The sequence below is a fragment of the Trichomycterus rosablanca genome, chromosome 2, assembly GCF_030014385.1.
Source record: "Trichomycterus rosablanca isolate fTriRos1 chromosome 2, fTriRos1.hap1, whole genome shotgun sequence".
In the NCBI taxonomy this organism is placed as follows: Eukaryota; Metazoa; Chordata; class Actinopteri; order Siluriformes; family Trichomycteridae; genus Trichomycterus; species Trichomycterus rosablanca.
Genome location: NC_085989.1, coordinates 8,398,606 through 8,418,786, shown reverse-complemented (window position 1 = coordinate 8,418,786; position 20,181 = coordinate 8,398,606). Strand labels below are relative to the sequence as shown.

Genomic DNA, 20,181 nt, shown 5'->3' with positions numbered 1-20,181 from the left:
GTCTTAAAATACACTGTAAAAGCATACATAAACTGCATCTCCCACAATGCATGCTGATTTTGGGACTCGCAAAGTGACTGCATCCTGCCACTAGATGACCGTGTTTCCACATCAGCATTTAACTGAGGCAGTGATGTTGAGAAATATTTACAAATAATCCCAAAAGGTACAAGAAGAGAAAACTGAAGCAGAAGGAAGGTAATTTAATGAAAGATAAAATAAATGGAAGTGAATACAAGTTTGTGCTTCAAGAAGAAAAAAGGTACATCTCTTGTGTTATGAGGCCGTGTCTGTGGTAAAGTAGTACAATATACATGTAGACATATATTATAAATATACAGTATAAATTTGGCCTTTTGACACCAAACACAGAATTTAGCCCTCAAGAACAGCAACAAGCAGGATACGTTACAATTGGCCCTTTGAGGGCCACCATAATGCAGATGTGGCCCTCGATGAAAATGAGTTTGACACCCCTGTTCTAAACAATGCAAAACCATTGTTCTAACAGTAACTGATTAATGGGCTGTTCAGTCTGTGCCACCAGAGCCACTGTGACTGTGATGAGAATGAAATGGTTAATGAAGATAAATACTATATATAAATGCGGACATACCAGTTTAAATAGGAAAACTGAATCTATATCAGATCTTAAAGCTATAATTACTGCCACTACTTAGCAAATATACACAATCCTGCTGTACCTTTGTGTTTCTCATAACCGTCATCAAACATACTGTATAAACCAAATGCATTATAGTTTAAATAAATGCTCATTTAGATATTAATGGTTAAGTTTTTTTTTATTATTTTCAAATCCATAATTATGCTTTGCCAAACACCCCCCTTCCCTTTCAGTCACCAATATCAACTCCCCCACCCAACACACACCATCCTGTTCTGTTCTCCACTTTAGAATGCACTGTTGCCATGGTGACAGTACGGCGCACACTCTCTGGTTATCCTTTTCCTATATCGTTGTACACCCCTCTTTTTCTGGTAATACATGCAGACATCACTAATTCCTGTGTTTTTCTAAGTACAATATACATGATTGACATTTCTTACATTGAAACAGGTTCTAAAATGTTGGATTTTTGTCATTTGTTTGTCATCAGTGTTCAATTATTCTACTGTTTTTCTTTTGAGGTGTCGTTTCAGTTTTAGGAAATACATAAGAATGACTGTGATTATGTCCTTATGAAAGGAGAAAAGCAGAAAAAAACCTAGAAAATATTCTCCCACCCACAGACAAGAAAACAGGGTAGAGAGGAAGAGAGAACGAGAGAGGGAGGGAGAACATGTGAGAGAGAGTGAGACAGGAAGACATAGAGGTAAAGAGAGGGAGAACAGTCGATGGATGCTGCTTGGACAGATTGAACGGTGTATTATTTTGTGATTAAGGACCAGAGTGCTGCCAGAATGGATGGAAAGGGCAGACACATTCCTCCAGGTAACCACAAACTCTAATATTGCTATTCAGACTCTAAAGGGTTAAATATCCTCAAGTGGGTGTGAATTGTGTTCTGTCTTGAAATGTTTGGTAACATCTAAATCTTTCTTTTTTATGTCATGGAATGGTTTCCATCTTCCATCTTCTTTTTCTTTATACGTTTAGATACTGTGCATATGCAAATTCATGTTCTTTAGTTGTTGATCCATTGAACATTTACATCAACCAACCAACCAGCCATACGAAGAACATCTACCTCTGCACTTTAGTTTCATCTCCATTGTTGTTGGGTTTTCCAATGACAGCTAATATAAATTGCACATAAATCTGTCCCTCGAACTGTACAGAATGAATAATCTTAATGATTTTACAGTTTCTCAAAGTCTTCAGCTCGGATCACTTTGCTTTACACATGCCTCACATCTCATGAATACAGAATTTAACACCCACGTTGTGTATTATCACTGGTCTATCACATCCTTCCAAATACTATGATTAGAATTCAGTTTATTTCTCTTTCTTTATAACTTCCCAAATTTTATTCTCTTGGTATGAATTGCTAGTTGTTCAAAAAGTGACAAACTGACAAACCGTGCACAATTAGAAGTATTTTAATATACTAATTACATAGGGTTGTTTGACCACCCTTCATTTTGACGTCATTGCAAACAGCTTCTACTGGAGCAGTTTGATACTGAATGCATTAGCACTCAAAGGAAAATAATAATAATAATAGGCTGACAATCTAGATGAATAATATAAAATAGTGCATTTAAAACACATTTAAGCCCTCAACATTTTTCATTGCCTTAAATAGCACATTTAAACTTGCTGGTACACTTGCTGGTAAACAAAAATGCTGGTACAGATACAGAACAGAACTGTGACCTTTTGGTGGAAGCAGAAATAACTTGTTTATAGCTTCAATTTAAGATAGTCTCTATAGGTCAGTGTTTGAATACTTAATTTCACATACATAAGCTACTGTTTGTATCATCTTTTCCACTCATTTTATATTTGTGAAATTAAAACCTTTGCTTTTTACATAAATCACATATTACAGTGGCTGAAATGGCTGTTCGGTTTAAAGTACTCAATCAGAATAAAAAAGTATGCTGGATTACATGTGTGTATATAGTCTGTGAAATATTTTAGATTGTTTACTCTAATACATTGTAATATGTTTTATACCAGGGGTGTCAAACTCATTATCACTGAGGGCCACATCTGCATCATGGTGGCCCTCAAAGGGCCAATTGTAACATATCCTGCTGTGATTTCAGTCTGCCTTTTAAGTCTTGTACAATTTGATGTTTTTTTTGGAGGCTAAATTCTGTGTTTGATGTCAAAATGCCAAATTTATACTGTATATTTATAATGTATATCTACATTTATATTGTACTCCTTTACCACAGACATGGCCTCATAACACAAGACGTACCGGTTTCTCTTCTTGAAGCAGAAGCTTGTATTCACTTTATTATCCATCTTTCATTAAATTACCTTCTTTCTGTTTCAATATTTCTTAACATCACTTGTTGGAAAACTGCCTCAGTTAAACAGTGATGTAGAAACACGGCCATCAAGTGGCTGGATGCGGTCATTTTGCGGGTCACAAAATCAGCATGCATTGTGGAAGATGCAGTTTATGTATGATTTTACAGTGTATTTTAAGACGATCATACGTCTTTTAAGCTCTCGTGGGCCACATAAAATGACGTGGCGGGCCAGATTTGGCCCGTGGGCCTTGAGTTTGACACATGTGTCTTATACAGTTTGTCGATCAAGTTTAAAAATTCTTTCACACAAACATTGTAAATTTGGTCATAAATTGACATAGTTGTTCATAGTTGAAGTTGTCATGTATCATTAATATGAAAATATGATAAATATGGTTGTGATAATGATAATTTCACAAGGTATTGTTGTACGCTTAAGGTGTGGTGGGAGAAATAATAATATAATAATCAGCTTATTATATTTAATTTAAAATGAAAACAAAATGTGAAAACTAAATATATGTAAAAATATATATAGTCTCTGAAATCTCATACCCGTTTCATCTCAATCTTTTCTTGATCTTGTTGAATTAATGACAAAATACATTTTTATTCATTTTTAAAAATACACATCAGTTTTTTTCTTGTGTTAAATTGAACTATTGCAATCTACCTAAAATTACCAGTTATTAATAACTGTAATAAACATCTTCTACCTTACAATCGTCTACAAGGCAGCTGTAGCTTAGTGATTAAGGTACTGGACCAGTTATCATAAAGGTTGCCGGTTCAAGCACCACCACTGTCAGGTTGCCACTGTTGGGCCCTTGAGCAAGGCCCTTAACCTTCAATTGCTTAGACCACATGTGTCAAACTCAAGGCCCGGGAGCTTAAAAGACGTATGATTGTCTTAAAATACACTGTAAAATCGTACATAAACTGCATCTCCCACAATGCATGCCGATTTTGTGACCCGCGAAGTGACCGCATCCCGCCACTAGATGGCCGTGTTTCCACACTGAGGCAGTTTTCCAACAAGTGATGTCGAGAAATATTTACAAATAATCCCAAAATGTACAAGAAGAGAAAATTGAAGCAAAAGGAGGAAATTTAATGAAAGAAGAGAAACCGGTACGTCTCTTGTGTTATGAGGCCATGTCTGTGGTAAAGGAGTACAATATAAATGTAGATGTACATTATAAATATACTGTATAAATTTAGCCTCCAAGAAAAACAACAAATTGTCCAAAAATTAAAAGGCAGACTGCAATCACAGCAGGATATGTTACAATCTGCCCTTTGAGGGCCACTGTAATATTGATGTGGCCCTCGGTAAAAAATGAGTATGACACCCCTGACTTACACTGTATGCTGTCACAGCTGTAAGTCGCTTTGGATTAAAGCATCTGCTAAATGCCATAAATGTAAATGTCTTCTATAACATAGCATAGCTGCTGTTTGGAAGTTCATTTAGTTAAACCTTATTGTTTTAGTGGATGCATAAACATTGACGGTGGAAATAATTTACTTGACCAGTGTATGTTTGCACAAAAATACATAACATAAATAATATTCTTTAACATTTTAACACATTATAACACATTATTTATGTATTTATTAACATATTTATTGAGAATAATTAGTTTATTTATTCATTTTCAGTGTTACTGTTCCTTCTGGTCAGGGTTGTAGTAGAAAACAATGAAGGCAGGGCAAGGAAAACAAACACCATCACACTTACAGACTCATTTACTTACTTGTACTTAGAAGCTATCAAGAGCAGCCTGTCCACCTTTTATATGTTTTTTAAGCTGACATAGGAAAATGATTGAATGTTTCCCTTGACAGCAAGTGAAAAATCTAAATGCAAGATGGAACAGGAGATTACTGATAACACTTCTGCCATGCGGAAAGTGTGGTCAAGACCACGCAATGAATTGGCATCCAGTCCAGTGTGTGTTACTGCATTGCACCCAGTGATTATGTGAAAGCTAGACCCACCATGAAAAGATGTTTTTTTAGTTGTTCAGTATTGGATGGCACGGTGGCTCGGTGGGTAGCACTGTCGAGTTACAGCAAGAAGGTCCTGGGTTCGATCCCCAGGCGGGGCGGTCCGGATCCTTTCTGTGTGGAGTTTGCATGTTCTCCTGTGTCTGCGTGCTCCGGTTTCCTCCCACAGTCCAAAAACATGCAGTCAGGTTAATTGGAGACACTGATGAATGGGTATGTGTATGTGTGTCTGCCTTGCAATATACTGGCATTGAAAAGCCATATTCATATAAAGTAAATTCAAGCTAGCACTTTCCTCCATGTGATTCAAATCTCTTAATTTCTTTATTTTCCTTTGGCATGTTCCTTCCGTCTCCTGCAGCAATGGTGTGGTGTGAAAGAGGCATCCAAGTGCTTCTCACCACAGTCGGTGCCTTTGCTGCCTTTGCCCTAATGACAGTTGCCATCGGAACAGACTACTGGCTGTATGCACGCGCCTTTATTTGCAACAGCACTGCCAACTCTACTCAGGACGACCCCCACAACAAGGACAAGAAAGACCCTGGAGCCCTCACCCACTCTGGACTCTGGAGGATCTGCTGCCTGGAAGGTACGTTCGTTTGTAGAGTGTGTTTGTAAGAGGCCAGAGGATACACATATGTTCGTGCATATGCCTGCTTGGTGGTAAAAAAACTCACAGCATTTCATAACATTGCATTAAATAAAAGTAATATTCAGTATGTTATATGCATTATATTAATAAATCAGTTTCTGCTATTAATGACATAAGTGTCAGTAGAATAGAGCTTCCATATGCTGGCATCATTAGGCAAATTGCATGAAATGTACACTGATCAGCCATAACATTAAAACCACCTCCTTGTTTCTACACTCACTGTCCATTTTATCAGCTCCACTTACCATATAGAAGCACTTTGTAGTTCTACAATTACACAGAGTAGGTATTATTTAGGTGTTGGATCATTCTCAGCACTGCAGTGACAATGACATGGTGGTGGTGTATTAGTGTGTTTTGTGCTGGTATGAGTGGATCAGACACAGCCGCGCTGCTGGAGTTTTTAAACACTCCTACCTAGTTGGTCCACTTTGTAGATGTAAAGTCAGAGACGATCGCTCATCTATTGCTGCTGTTTGAGTTGGTCATCCTCTAGACCTTCACCAGAGGTCAGAGGACGCTGCCCACGAGGTTATGTTGGCTGGATATTTTTGGTTGGTGGACTATTCTCAGTCCAGCAGTGACATTGAGGTGTTTAAAAACTCCAGCAGCGATGCTGTGTCTGATTCACTCATACCAGCACAACACACACTAACACACCACCACCATGTCAGTGTCACTGCAGGGCTGAGAATGATCCACCACCTAAATAATACCTACTCTGTAGTGATCCTGGGAGAGTCCTGACCATTAAAGAACAGCATTAAAAGGGGTAACAAAGCATGCAGAGAAACAGATGGACTACAGTCAGTAATTGTAGAACTACAAAGTGCTTCTATATGGTAAGTGGAGCTGATCAAATGGACAGTGAGTGTAGAAACAAGGAGGTGGTTTTAATGTTATGGCTGATCTGTGTATATATAAAGACTTTATAAATGACGGTTTATATTTACTATTTTATGGGCAGTTGTAGCCTAGTGGTTAAGGAACTGGACTAGTAAACGCTTCAAGCACCACCACTGCCAGGTTGCCACCGTTGGGCCCCCAAACAAGGCCCTTAACCCTCAATTGCTTAGACAGTATACTGTCGCAGTACTGTAAGTAGCTTTGGATTAAAGCGTCTGCTAAATGCCAAAAATGTAAATGTAAATATACTGGACCAAATTAATTATTTGCTTATATTCCAAATGTCTCCTGGACTCAAGACACTTAGATACACATACTTTATTTTGAAATTGTAAATACCTGCGTTCCATTACAACTCAATCCCATGTACAGCTTGCATTTAGCTTTATGCAACTGGTGTTAAGCTGTACTTGTGAAACTGCTGGAGGACAATGTTCTTGTTAAAACAAACACCTGTCAGTTCATTTAGGTTCAGCAGCACTGCTACACACAAAAAAAGCATGTTACATCTTGGATAATACTTTTTTTTAAGACAACCGGTGGCTGAGGTGGCTGAGTTCACATCGCCTGCCTGTACAGTTCAGTATTGACCTGGGCTAATGACTTTTAAAGCCAATATACTGTAGAGCAAATGTCAAACTCAGAACCATAACAATAAGAATTTTGTATTACTTTGTGTTTGTAATAAGAAGCAAATGGTTTTGTGGTATATATAACATTTTGGCAACATACCTACTATTATAAAAGCTTTCATGATCACATGAAAACTAACCCTTAAATACGACACAAATTAAAAAAAGAAAAAGCAATTTAAACTCAAACCTTTTAAACAATAAACCCAATTATAAGTTGGGATGGGATGTAAAATGCAAATAAAGAGAAGAAAGCAGTGATTTGTACACTTCTTTACAGGCAATTTATTAAAAATAGCACAAAGAAAATTAGGCATAACATTATGAGCACCTTAATAAGAGAATGGTGTACCTAATAAAGTGCTTGGCTAGTATATATATATATATATATATAAAACGGGGCATCAGTCCATTGCAGGGCAGACACACACACCCATTCACCTATAGGTGAAACCCAGTGTCTCCAATTAACCAGATTGCATGTCTTTGGACTGTGGGAGGAAACCGGAGCTCCCGTAGGAAACCCACACAGACACGGGGAGAACATGCAAACTCCACACAGAAATAACCCAGACCGCCCCATCTGGGGATCAAACACAGGACCTTCTTGCTGTGAAGCGACAGTGCTACCCACTGAGCCACCGTGCCGCCTAGTGTATATACAAAAAGTCTAATTCTAATTAAAATATAATTAAATGAAATAATGTAGTTAAAACATATAAATCTTATCATTTTGCTGTTTTCAATTGAATATAGGTGAAACAGATCTGCAAGTCATCACTGTCTATTTTTATTCACATTTGTCGTACTATCACATTTTTTTTGGAGTTGTGTTTGTATATAACCTTGGTTTTTTAACTCTATTTATGTATTTATTTATTTACTCTATTTATTAAGAATTTCAAAAAAACAAATGACATGACTTTTCTACACAGTCACCTCCTGATGCATTTTCCCAACCTTTTAATGCCATCAGCAAAAAATGTTTTTGGTTGAGCGTGGAGCCACTGATGCAGCGCTGCTTTCACATTATCATCACATGAAAATATTCTTCCCCTTAAAGCTTCTTTGAGCGTCCAAAAAGGTGGAAATCAAATGGAGCTAAATCCGGACATTAAACTCTCTCTCAGTCTCTCAAACAAAATATAAAAGTGCGGAAACTTTTTGAAGATCCCTCGTAATCCACTTTCAGGTGCATCCCAAGTACATGTAGGTGTATTATTTATCCAATGTTTCGACACAGAGTTGGGTGGTACGGTGGTACAGTGGGTAGCGTGTGGGTAACCTCACAGCAAGAACAGCCCAGGTTTGATTCCTCGGTTCTGTGTGGAGTTTCCATGTTCTCCCTGTGTCTGTGTGGGTTTTCTTCCGGGTGCTCCGGTTTCCTCCCATAAGTCCAAAAACATGCAGTGAAGCGTATTGGATTTACTAAAAAAGTAAGTGTGTGTGAACATGTGTCTGCCCTGTGATGGACTTTTGCCCAATAAATCGGACCCACCATGACCCTGACCAGGTTAAAGCGGTGGTTAAACAGACAGAATAAATGAATGAATAAATAACACAGTTTTCAAGCTTGCAGCATTTGAAAATATCTCCAAAAGTGGATACCAATGACAGTAATTATACGATGAGTCATTGCAGGTTAAAGGTGCCGCACTGTGTTTGCTCTTTTCTCTGCATATCAAATGAGACAAAAGAAATTAGAAGAAAAAAAACAGGCTAAAAGCTAAAGCACGGCAATTGTTGCACTAAAATAATAGAGTTTACACTAGTTACAGAAGTGGTTGCATCCACCGATCAGCCATAACATTAAAACCACCTCCTTGTTTCTACACTCACTGTCCATTTTATCAGCTCCACTTACCATATAGAAGCACTTTGTAGTTCTACAATTACTGACTGTAGTCCATCTGTTTCTCCACATGCTTTGTTAGCCTCCTTTCATGCTGTTCTTTAATGTTCAGAACCCCCACAGGACCACTATAGAGTAGGTATTATTTGTGTGGTGGGTCATTCTCAGCACTGCACTGACACTGACATGGTGGTGGTGTGTTAGTGTGTGTTGTGCTGGTATGAGTGGATCAGACACAGCAGTGCTGCTGGAGTTTTTTTAAAAATACTGTGTCCACTCACTGTCCACTCTATTAGACACTCCTACCTAGTTGGTCCACCTTGTATATTTAAAGTCAGAGACGATCGCTCATCTATTGCTGCTGTTTGAGTCGGTCATCTTCTAGACCTTCATCAGTGGTCACAGGACGCTGCCCACGGGGCGCTGTTGGCTGGGTATTTTTGGTTGGTGGACTATTCTCAGTCCAGCAGTGACAGTGAGGTGTTTAAAAACTCCAGCAGCGCTGCTGTGTCTTATCCACTCATACCAGCACAACACACACTAACACACCACCACCATGTCAGTGTCACTGCAGTGCTGAGAATGATCCACCACCTGCTCTGTAGTGGTCCTGGGAGAGTCCTGACCATTGAAGAACAGCATGAAACAGGGCTAACAAAGCATGTAGAGAAACAGATGGACTACAGTCAGTAATTGTAGAATTACAAAGTTCTTCTATATGGTAAGTGGAGCTGATAAAATGGACAGTGAGTGTAGAAACAAGGAGGTGGTTTTAATGTTATTTCTGATCAGTGTATGATTATTAAAGCTTCCTAAATAGAATCACATATTCCAACTAACACTACTCTTTGGCTAAGGTGCCAGTATGAGTGGCGTAAAAATACAAAAGCTCTCTATAATAATCTGCCACTGGCCTAATGATTAGCTACTATCCTTATTATTATTTACTGTATCGTTTTTGTTTTTTTAACTGACCCGTCTGTCTTATTTCCAGGATTAAAAAGAGGGGTGTGTTCCCAGATTAACCATTTCCCTGAAGATGCTGATTACGATCAGGATGCAGCTGAATACCTCTTACGTAAGTAATGTGTGTCCGCCCCCTCGTTCTAAATGTGGTAAATGTAGCCAATCCTAATATTACCCTGAGTAAATGTATAAAGTGAAAATAGTATTATGTTGTATACACTATAAAAAACCTCATGAAATGACATGTGAACAAAATTAGCCTCAAGTTTTTAGGACTGTCTGCTAATTTCCGACTTGATGTCTAAGCCAGTGTTAGCACTTAGCACTGTCATACAAGAGCAAATTGTAATTGCTTAAACGTTTAGTCCTTGAATACATTTTAATACTGATGAGTTGATGATTGTAGATGGGCTCAGACAGCAGTAGAGCTACCTTGGCATATCACCAAAGCCACAGAAGGAGAAATATTGTGCTTTCTTAAGCAAAAAAAAAAGACTAATAACAATTTTAATGTGTTGAGAACTGTTACTAATTGTTGCAAGTTTGCATGTCTAATATTTAACCAATTTTACTTAATAAAAGCCTCTCAACAGTCTGTAGTCACCACTGTCTGATTCTCCTCTTCATGATGCACCATACATTGTCAATAGGAGACAGTTTTGGACTGCAGGCAGGCGTGTCAAGCACACACACTCTGAGTGTATCTGAAAACCTAGTGAGCTGCCTTGCTGCCATCTGCCTACCTAGGCATCTGCCTGTCTAATAAGACATCAAACTTATAAGGCAGGTTATTTAGACACACTACTTAGACAGCAATTACGTTGATTACGTCACTGCAGTTTTTGCCTACTAAGCTAACACAGTTAGTCTCAGACCATTCAAACCAATGGGCTGAGGTGACACAACCCGCTAGCTAACATCTCCCTCCGTGTACCAAAAACCGTTAAATCGTCACTGACGAGCATGAATATTCAAATAAATACACTTGTACACCTTTATACAAATTAAAAATCAATGAGAATTTATTTACATTTGAAAAGAACTCGTACGCTCCCTTATTATTTAGTCAGATTATCGCTTCTAATTAAGGCACCTCAGTAGGCAGCGTTTTTAGACAGCCTTCTTCTCTGGAGTGCACGTAAAATGCTGTATATGTAGAGAGCTCACTAGGTTTTCAGACAGACCCTCTGTGTCTACAAAGCCAGACTGTTGTAATGCATGCAGAACGAGGACTGTCGTTGTCTTGATGAAAAAAACATAGACTTCCTGGGAAAAGCATCTTGATGGTAGCATCTGTCTCTCTGAAAATCCCAACATATGCCTTCCTGTCAATGGTACCTTTAGACATGCAAGTCACACATGCTGTGGGTACTGACACACCTAAAGACCTTGACAGTCGCATAAGCACCTTTAACTTATAACAGTATGGATGGTCTTTTTTGCCTTGGGCAAACAAGCTAGAAAAACAAGCTAAAACCTTGGCAAATTTCCATATTATTATGGTTTATCTGAGATGAGCTTGGACCTAGAGAACTCAGCTGCGTTTCTGCATAACATTGATGTGTTGCTTTCTCTGCATAGTTTGCATTTCATAGTGTTTCTTTATGCAGTGGTGGACTGTGTTTAGTGACGACGGTATTCCAAAATACTATATTTCTGCATTTATCACAGTAGCATGAAGGTTTCTCATACCTATCTTTTGAAGGCTAGAAGTTCATGCTTATACAGTAGTGCTTTTCCAACCTTGACCTACACAGACTGAGATTCCTTCAGGTTCTTCAGGAAACATCGGACACTAATATTTACAGTAGAAGGGGCAATACTTAATATATTTAATTATAATACTTAATATTTAGAAATGCTCTTTTCGAACTGATTGACAATTCTCTCATGAATTAAATTTGCCATTAAGTGGTGAGACACAGCCTATCGTTGCTTGCAAAGTCTGAGCCCTTTTTGGATCCTCCCATGATACCCAAACATGATACCCTCACGTGTTACCTCACCTGCCAGAATATTCTATAAACTTTATCCATGTATTTACCTTTACTTCTGTTCTTTTATGTCTTCTATGTTTCCAGGTGTAGTCAGGGCCTCCAGTATATTTCCTATCCTAAGTGCCATCTTGTTGCTGTTGGGAGGGGTTTGTGTGGCATCCAGTCGGTTTTACAAGAGCAAAAGACACATCATCCTGGGAGCAGGCATTCTGTTCGTGGTGGCAGGTAAGACTATTGAAGCACTAAAAATGGTATAGTAAATACACCAATCAGCCATAACATTAACACCACCTCCTTGTTTCTACACACACTGTCCATTTTATCAGCTCCACTTACCATATAGAAGCACTTTGTAGTTCTATAATTACTGACTGTAGTCCATCTGTTTCACTGCATGCTTTGTTCTCCCCCTTTCATGCTGTTCTTCAATGGTCAGGACCCCCACAGGACCACTACAGAGCAGGTATTATTTGGGTGGTGGATCATTCTCAGCACTGCAGTGACACTGACATGGTGGTGGTGTGTTAGTGTGTGTTGTGCTGGTATGAGTGGATAAGACACAGCAATGCTGATGGAGTTTTTAAACACCTCACTGTTGCTGCTGGACTGAGAATAGTCCACCAACCAAAAATATCCAGCCAACAGCGCCCCGTGGGCAGCGTCCTGTGACCACTGATGAAGGTCTAGAAGCAATAGATGAGTGATCATCTCTGACTTTACATCTACAAGGTGGACCAACTAGGTAGGGACACAGTGAGTGGACACAGTATTTAAAAACTCCAGCAGTGCTGCTGTGTCTGATCCAGGTTAAAAAGTATGTAGAGAAACAGATGGACAACACTCAGTAATTTTAGACCTACAAAGTGCTTCTATAAATGGACAGTGAGTGTAGAAACAAGGAGGTGGTTTTAATGTTATGGCTGATCAGTGTAGTATCTCTAGCTAGATGGTGCTGTTTGGATTTTATTGGGAATTGGTATCTACTGCCGACTGTCTGGTTAAGTCGCTGGCTGGAGTTTGATACATTGCCAGAAATGCTCTAAACCATTTAACCAAAGATTGTCAGTGCAGGCTGATTCTGATGTGTTGATGTGCTGATGGTTTGGCTTCTCATAGAGGGTTCTGATTCCACTTGTCTGAAAAAAGATTTAGAGAATCTAATTTAAGGCAGGAGCTAAAGGTCCAAATGGTCCAATTAGTCAATGGATTAAAGTTTCCTTCAGGGTAAACAGAGATTAAAGGTAAACAGCAGACGTTTCCTCTGGGTCGATATTTGGGTACCTTATTGCTGCAGGCAACGGCTTACACCTGCAACTGCATATAAATATATTGACAGCCTAGACTAAATTAGGATGGATGAGTCTGAAATCTGAGGATACTCTGGAAGCACATGATTCAGCGTCTACACTTAGTCATTGCACTCTGAATGGCCCAGACCTATTCATTCTGTATAAGTTTTTTAGACGTCTACCGGATGTGCAGATCTCAGTCTGAGACTCCTGGCAGTCTGTATACACTATATTGCCAAAAGTATTCACTTACCCATCCAAATCATTGAATCCAGGTGTTCCAATTAATTCCATGGCCACAGGTGTATAAAACCAAGCACCTAGGCATGCAGACTGCTTCTATAAACATCGGATTGCTCTCAGGAGCTCAGTGAATTCCAGCGTGGTACTGTGATAGGATGCCACCTGTGCAACAAGTCCATTTGTGAAATTTTCTCGCTACTAAATATTCCACAGTCAACTGTCAGTGGTATTATAACAAAGTGGAAGCGATTGGGAACGACAGCAACTCAGCCACGAAGTGGTAGCCAAGTAAAATGACAGAGCGGGGTCAGTGGATGCTGAGGCACATAGTGCGCAGAGGTCGCCAACTTTCTGCAGAGTCAATCGCTACAGACCTCCAAACTTCATGTGGCCTTCAGATTAGCTCAAGAACAGTGCGTAGAGAGCTTCATGGAATGGGTTTCCATGGCCGAGCAGCTGCATCCAAGCCAGTGGATGCTGAGGCGCCTAGTGCGCAGAGGTCGCCAACTTTCTGCAGAGTCAATCGCTACAGACCTCCAAACTTCATGTGGCCTTCAGATTAGCTCAAGAACAGTGCGTAGAGAGCTTCATGGAATGGGTTTCCATGGCCGAGCAGCTGCATCCAAGCCTTACATCACCAAGAGCCATGCAAAGTGTCGAGTTTTCTCAAAACGTATATGGTTTTGGAATATCCCAAGTAGGATTTTGTTAGTTTAATGACTAATTGTAATAGGTTAATTCTGTAGTGTTCTGCATAATTGTGTAATAAACTGCCCCAAAATGACACTAGCCAACTGTGTGCATGTGCTAGCTCATGTAAACAAAATAATGCAGTTTTCAACTAACATATTAAAGTTAATCTGTTTACATGATGGGTGGCACAGTGGCGTAGTGGGTAGCGCTTTTGCCTCACAGCAAAAATGGCCTTGGTTTGATTCCCCGGCTAGGCGGCCAAGGTCCTTTCTGTGTGGGGTTTGCGTGTTAATCCCGTGTGCTCTGATTTCCTCCCACAAGTCCAAAGACATGCAGTTAGGCCAACTGGAGCTACTAAAACTGCCCTAGGTGAGAGTGAATGTGTGTATGTGTGTCTGCTCTGTAATGGACTGCTGACCTTTCAGGGGTGTTGCCTGTCTTTTGTCCAACGAATCAGACCCCACTGTGACTCTGACCAAGATAAAACAATGGTAGAGTGAGTTAGAAAATGAAATCCAATAAAAAGTGCATCTACACAAACACTGTTAAAGTCAAACTCGGTTAAAATAATTTTATTTAATATATTCATAATAATATTTTTCTTTCCAGGCCTGAGCAACATAATCGGTGTGATTGTGTACATCTCTGCGGCACTGAGCGACATCTCACCGAAGAAGGACGAAGACAAGAAGTGGCACTACTCATACGGCTGGTCGTTCTACTTCGGCGGGCTGTCATTCATCCTGGCCGAGGTGGTGGGCGTGCTGGCTGTGAACATCTACATCGAGCGCAACAAAGAGCTGCGCTGTCGCTCCCGAGCCGACCTCTTCCGCAGCACCACATCTGCAGTGCTGCGGCTACCATCCTACCGCTTTCGCCGGGGCCGTCGCTCCTCACGCTCCAGCTCGCGCTCGACAGCTGAGCCACCACGTTCACGTGACCCCTCACCACCTGGCATGGCTGCCAAGAACTTTGGTCCACCGCTGGCCGCTGGCCCACCACCTTTCTCTGTTGCCACATTACCCAACCCCCATACACATTCAGGTGGGGGAGGAGTCGGGGACATCTCAATGTACACTCTGGGCAGGGAAGGCAAGCCACCTATGTATGGAACAGTGGACCGTGCGTCACTCTACCAACTACATAACTACTTCCCTACCAAGGAGGGAGGAGCAGGGACGGTCATGACTGGAACTTTGCCATCGCTCTCTAAATCAAACCTGGCTTCATCAGCCAACGCATCTTCTTCATCCGGCCCAGGGGGGCAGCCACCCACTCTTTCAGCTGGAAATACAGCAACCATGGAGAGAGAGAGGGGACTGGGTACTCTGGATCGACTGGGGAAAGGTGATAGCTCCAACACTAATACGCTCAACAGGAGAACGACCCCTGTGTGATAGGGCTTAAAGAAACAAAGAAAGGGAGGGAGGGATGGATGGGGCTGAAGAAATTCAAAGTGGACTGTGGACTCTGGGTCAGATAAGGAAGGTTGAAAGCTTGAAAACCAACATGATGAATCTGAGAATAAGGGAAAAGAAATGAACTGAGATGAATTAAAAATAATGAAAGCGGCGGCAGGATGATCCAAACTGTGACAGTCAAGGAGGGTTAGAAAGAGGAAGCGTGGGAGGTGAAGAGAAGAAAGGGAGAATGATGGCTATGGAGCAGAGAAAGGGAAGATGACTCACAGGACTGAGAGGAGACAGAGACAAGCCAATCATCCTCCTTTTCTCTCCATATCTGTTTTCAAACATGGTGACTTTAGTCATTAATAGAGTTACGTTTCGCACTTTTACTGATTCATGTTGAAATACTTGATGTGTGTAATGGTGGTCTTACATTGGGTTTTAAGCTCATCCAATTCCAGTGCTTTATCATCAGGTTAATGCCTGTTACTTATTTAGCATTCCAATATAGTCCTTTCTATTATTGTTGATGTTAAAATTGGGTTAATGAACTCTTTTCTTGTTAAGTTTGCTAATTTAATCATTTAGTTTATTGTTTTTACAAATGAATTTAAACTGTGATTTTTACTTGCACATGCTGACACTATATTTTATGATGTCATTCAGTGTCAGTCATGCGCGTACTTGTGAGATTTTGTGAGATTATTATTATTATTATTATTAATATTATTATTTATTGAGTTCATTTTTTTACAGAGATTAATAATACTTAATAATACTTATACGTGGAGTTTCCTTTATCGTAACTGTATATGTATAAGTAGTTAGATTTCATATAGATATATTTGTTTAAAAGATTAAATCAATATCCTTCATATTGTTATAGTGGGACGAACTGTTCACCAGAAATGCCGAGTTTTTGGGGGAAAAAAACTGAAGAATGTGAAAATTAAAGACTTTAATGCGAGAGAGGGGAGCAATACTTATACCTACAAAACCTCACCAGAAAAGACAAAAAATTCTGCCATATATATATATATATATATATATATATATATATATATATATATATATATATATATATATATATACTGTATATATATATATATATATATATATATATATATTTAAGTTTTTGATGAAAATAAATATATTCTATAAATGTAGATTGCTGTGGGTTAATTGCTTCTGACCTGAGATTTATTACAGGACTACCACTGTTACTCACTTATTCAATATTACATCTGGACAACTACAAGCAATAACCAGGTTATTAAGGTTGACAGTTTGTCTAAGGTTAACAGTCTGGTCTAAAAGCAAATTGTCAATTACTATGCCCACGTCTTTTATTAAACTATGGATTTATCTGACAATTAAACATAACAGAACTGTAATATGCTTATCGGGGATCTGTTTGCCTACCTATACAGCTGCCTGCCTAATGCCTAGTTCACACTACACGATTTTTGCCCTGATTTTCGCTCGGCGACTGGTCGGGAGCAACTTGGCTCTCAATCGCTATGTGTGAACTAATCAACAACTTGATCCGAGCGGCTTGCCAAGCGCTCGCCGGCCAAAGCGAGATTTCTAGCTTGTCAAATATCTGGATCCGAGTTGCCCGACTGGCAATGAGAGCGGTATCGAACAGCCAATGAGAATGCAAGATAGGGTGTGAGGGGAAACGCAGGGGAGGAGTTGTAAAAAGGTGGGACAGGGGCGTAATATAGTTTATATTAGAACACATCAGCGCGCACACAAGTTTTACAGTATTTCTGACCTGATCATTCTCTATACAACATAACACCAACATTGCATTGCAAAAAATATTTATTAACCTCCAACTCACTATAGAACAATTCCTGCTGCTCGCGTAGCAAAATCCACTCAGATTCATTTATTTTTTCTCTTTGATTTTAAGCTGCACATCAGCGCACAAACTTTGATTGCTGGCTACTTGTTGACGTGCATTTATTTAGATGCTCTACGTAGACAGCGATTGCGGCGATTTCGCTTACTATGCTAACACAGTTAGCCTCAGGCCATTCAAACCAATGGGCAGAGGCGGCACAACCCGCTAGCATGCCATCTCCCATCGTGTACCGAAAATGGTATTTACATTTGAAAAAACTTCCCTATTTGTAATTTTTGGTGAGAATAGTTGGGATTGCCTTCATTGATAGGCAAGCATCGGGTGCTCCCTCATAATTCAGTTTCCCAATTTCCCTTTTTCCATCCATTACCTGCTGCACCGGGCATGCTTGGGGCTCATCTCTGGGCTGAGTCCTTTATTTTTTGGTCCACTGCCTGTCTGTCTTGCTGACATTGTGTTGTTCTGGTTATCGGGAGGCAAGACAGTAAACAGTGGCAGCATTCCTCATTCTAGTGTTGTAGCTGTCACAGGGAACAGGAAATTCTACATCTTGGAATCAAGTTTTATCCAGTGTAGATTTTCTGGGTTCTTTTATTTAGGTTCTCTAGAGAGTGTTTGGATTGTAATATGCTGGTGGATTGAGTAGCTGGCACAGTTGCACCCAGAAGTCCTTTTTTTCTCTGATGCTGTCTCTGTGTTGTCTGTGTTTTTCCACAGTAACAGGCTAATAATGTATTTTATTAAGTTGGGGTCAGAGCGCAGGGTCAGTCATTGTACGGCACCCCTGGAGCTGAAAGGGTTAAGGACCTTGATCAAGGGCTCAACAGTGGCAGCATGGCAGAGCCAGGATTCCTTTTGATTGATAGCCCACAGCTCTACCAACTATGCTACCACTGTCCCAGAAAGCAGGCAAGATTCCCACATTTAAGGAATTTGCAGGGGTCAGCAATGGCTGAACCACAGTCTTGATCATGGTCTCACCCTTATCAGGTAAGTTGTTGTTATGTTCATTCATTTCGTTTTTCATTATAAGAGTTACCAGTTACCAAGGGACTCCTTTAGATGTCTAGTGGAGTCCATGTCTCTGCAGGTTAGAGCTGTTTTAACAGCACATTAGATGGGTGAGGGACTAATATTTGAGCTGATCGGTGAATTTGCAATGTTAAGATTTTTTAAGTACTAGTTTTATTAACTTTATACAGATGTTATGTTTGGTGTATGACTAATTATTCCAGCACAGTCATTTTCTGCCTTCTGGCATTCTGGGTTTAGCAGATCATTTCAAAGCAAGCGCAAAGAGAATTTTTAATTACCAGGGAGTCAGGTATTACCATAATGCTGCATCTGCTAAATCTACTGAAGAGAAGAGCAGAGTGGTTTTAATATTAATTATGTCCTTGATACTGTTTAGAGGTAAAAAGGTTGGTAAGAGGACACATACAGTAGTGTTCAAAAAAAATAGCAGTGGTTTTAAAAAAGTGAATAAAGCACAAAATCATTATGATAACTTTTATTTCCATAAATGCAAATGCACTGAAAATACTCCACTTTCAATTCTAATTCAAAACATTAACAAAATTTAGCCAGTTTGTGTTAATCCTTTACAGAAAGTTAAGAAAAATGAATATTAGGCTGTTCAAAAAAATAGCAGTGCCAGCATTTTTCTTTAAAAACTCAAAAAATTTATCTATAAACTGAAAAAAATGTTTGAGGTTTCACTTTACTTTAATATTTAACTAATAATAACTAATATTTAGTGGCATAACAATTGTTTCTGAGATCTGTGTTGCATGGAGTCGACCAACTTCTGGCACCTCTGAACAGGTATTCCAGTCCAGCATGATTAGACGACATTCCACAGTTCTTCTGCATTTTTGGGTTTTGCCTCAAAAAAACGTGTTTCAGATATCAGAACACAAGTTCTCTATGGGATTGAAGTCAGGGGATTGGGCTGGCCACTCAATTACCTCAATCTTGTTTGTCTGTAACCAAGATGTTTTGGGTCATTGTCATGTTGAAACACCCATTTTAAGGACATTTCTTCTTCGACATAGGGCAACATGATCTCCTCAAGTATTCTGATATATTTAAATTGATCCATGATCCCTCGTATGTGATAAATAGGCGTAACACCACGGTATGAAAAACATCCTCATATCATCATGCTTTACTGTCATCACAGTGTACTGTGGCTTGAATTCAGTGATCGGGGGTCGTCTGACATACTGTCTATGGCCACTAGACCCAAAAAGAACAATTTTGCTTTTACCAGTCCACAAAATGTTGAGCCATTTCTCTTTGGAACAGTCAATGCGTTCCTTGGCAGATTTGAACCCATTCAGGACATGTCTTTTTCTTAACAACGGGACTTTGCAAGGAGTTCTTGCTGGTAAATTGGCTTCACTTAATCATCTTATGTACTCACTGATAACTTCAGATGTTCCTTGATCTTTCTGGAGGTGATCATTGGCTGAGTATTTGCCATTTTGGCTATTCTTCGATCCTTTCGAACAGTAGTTCCACGCTTCCTTCTGCGTCTTTCAGGTTTTGGTTGTCACTTCAAGGCATTTGAGATCATTTTAGCTGAGCAGCCTAGAATTTGCTGCACTTCTCTGTATGTTTTTTCCTCTACAATCAACTTTTTAATAAAAGTACGCTGTTCATCAAAACAATGTCTGGAACAACCCATTTTACCCAGTATTTCAGAAGG

At 39.6% G+C, this 20,181-nt stretch overlaps 1 protein-coding gene across 2 annotated transcripts; it reads left to right on the top strand.

Annotated features, from left to right (window-relative positions):
* The first annotated feature begins 1,412 nt into the window (after nt 1-1,412).
* On the top strand, nt 1,413-15,592 carry cacng8a (calcium channel, voltage-dependent, gamma subunit 8a). Of its 2 annotated transcripts, none has more exons than XM_062990029.1 (5): nt 1,413-1,453; nt 5,324-5,551; nt 10,002-10,085; nt 12,055-12,195; nt 14,805-15,592. In XM_062990029.1, exons 1-5 carry the CDS (start codon nt 1,423-1,425, stop codon nt 15,590-15,592), a joined length of 1,272 nt encoding a protein of 423 aa, XP_062846099.1. In that variant the 5' UTR covers nt 1,413-1,422. The 2 variants fall into 2 exon arrangements, with proteins under 2 accessions (XP_062846099.1, XP_062846098.1); XM_062990028.1 differs by having other exon boundaries at nt 1,423-1,448; nt 5,292-5,551.
* The last annotated feature ends 4,589 nt before the right edge of the window (nt 15,593-20,181 follow it).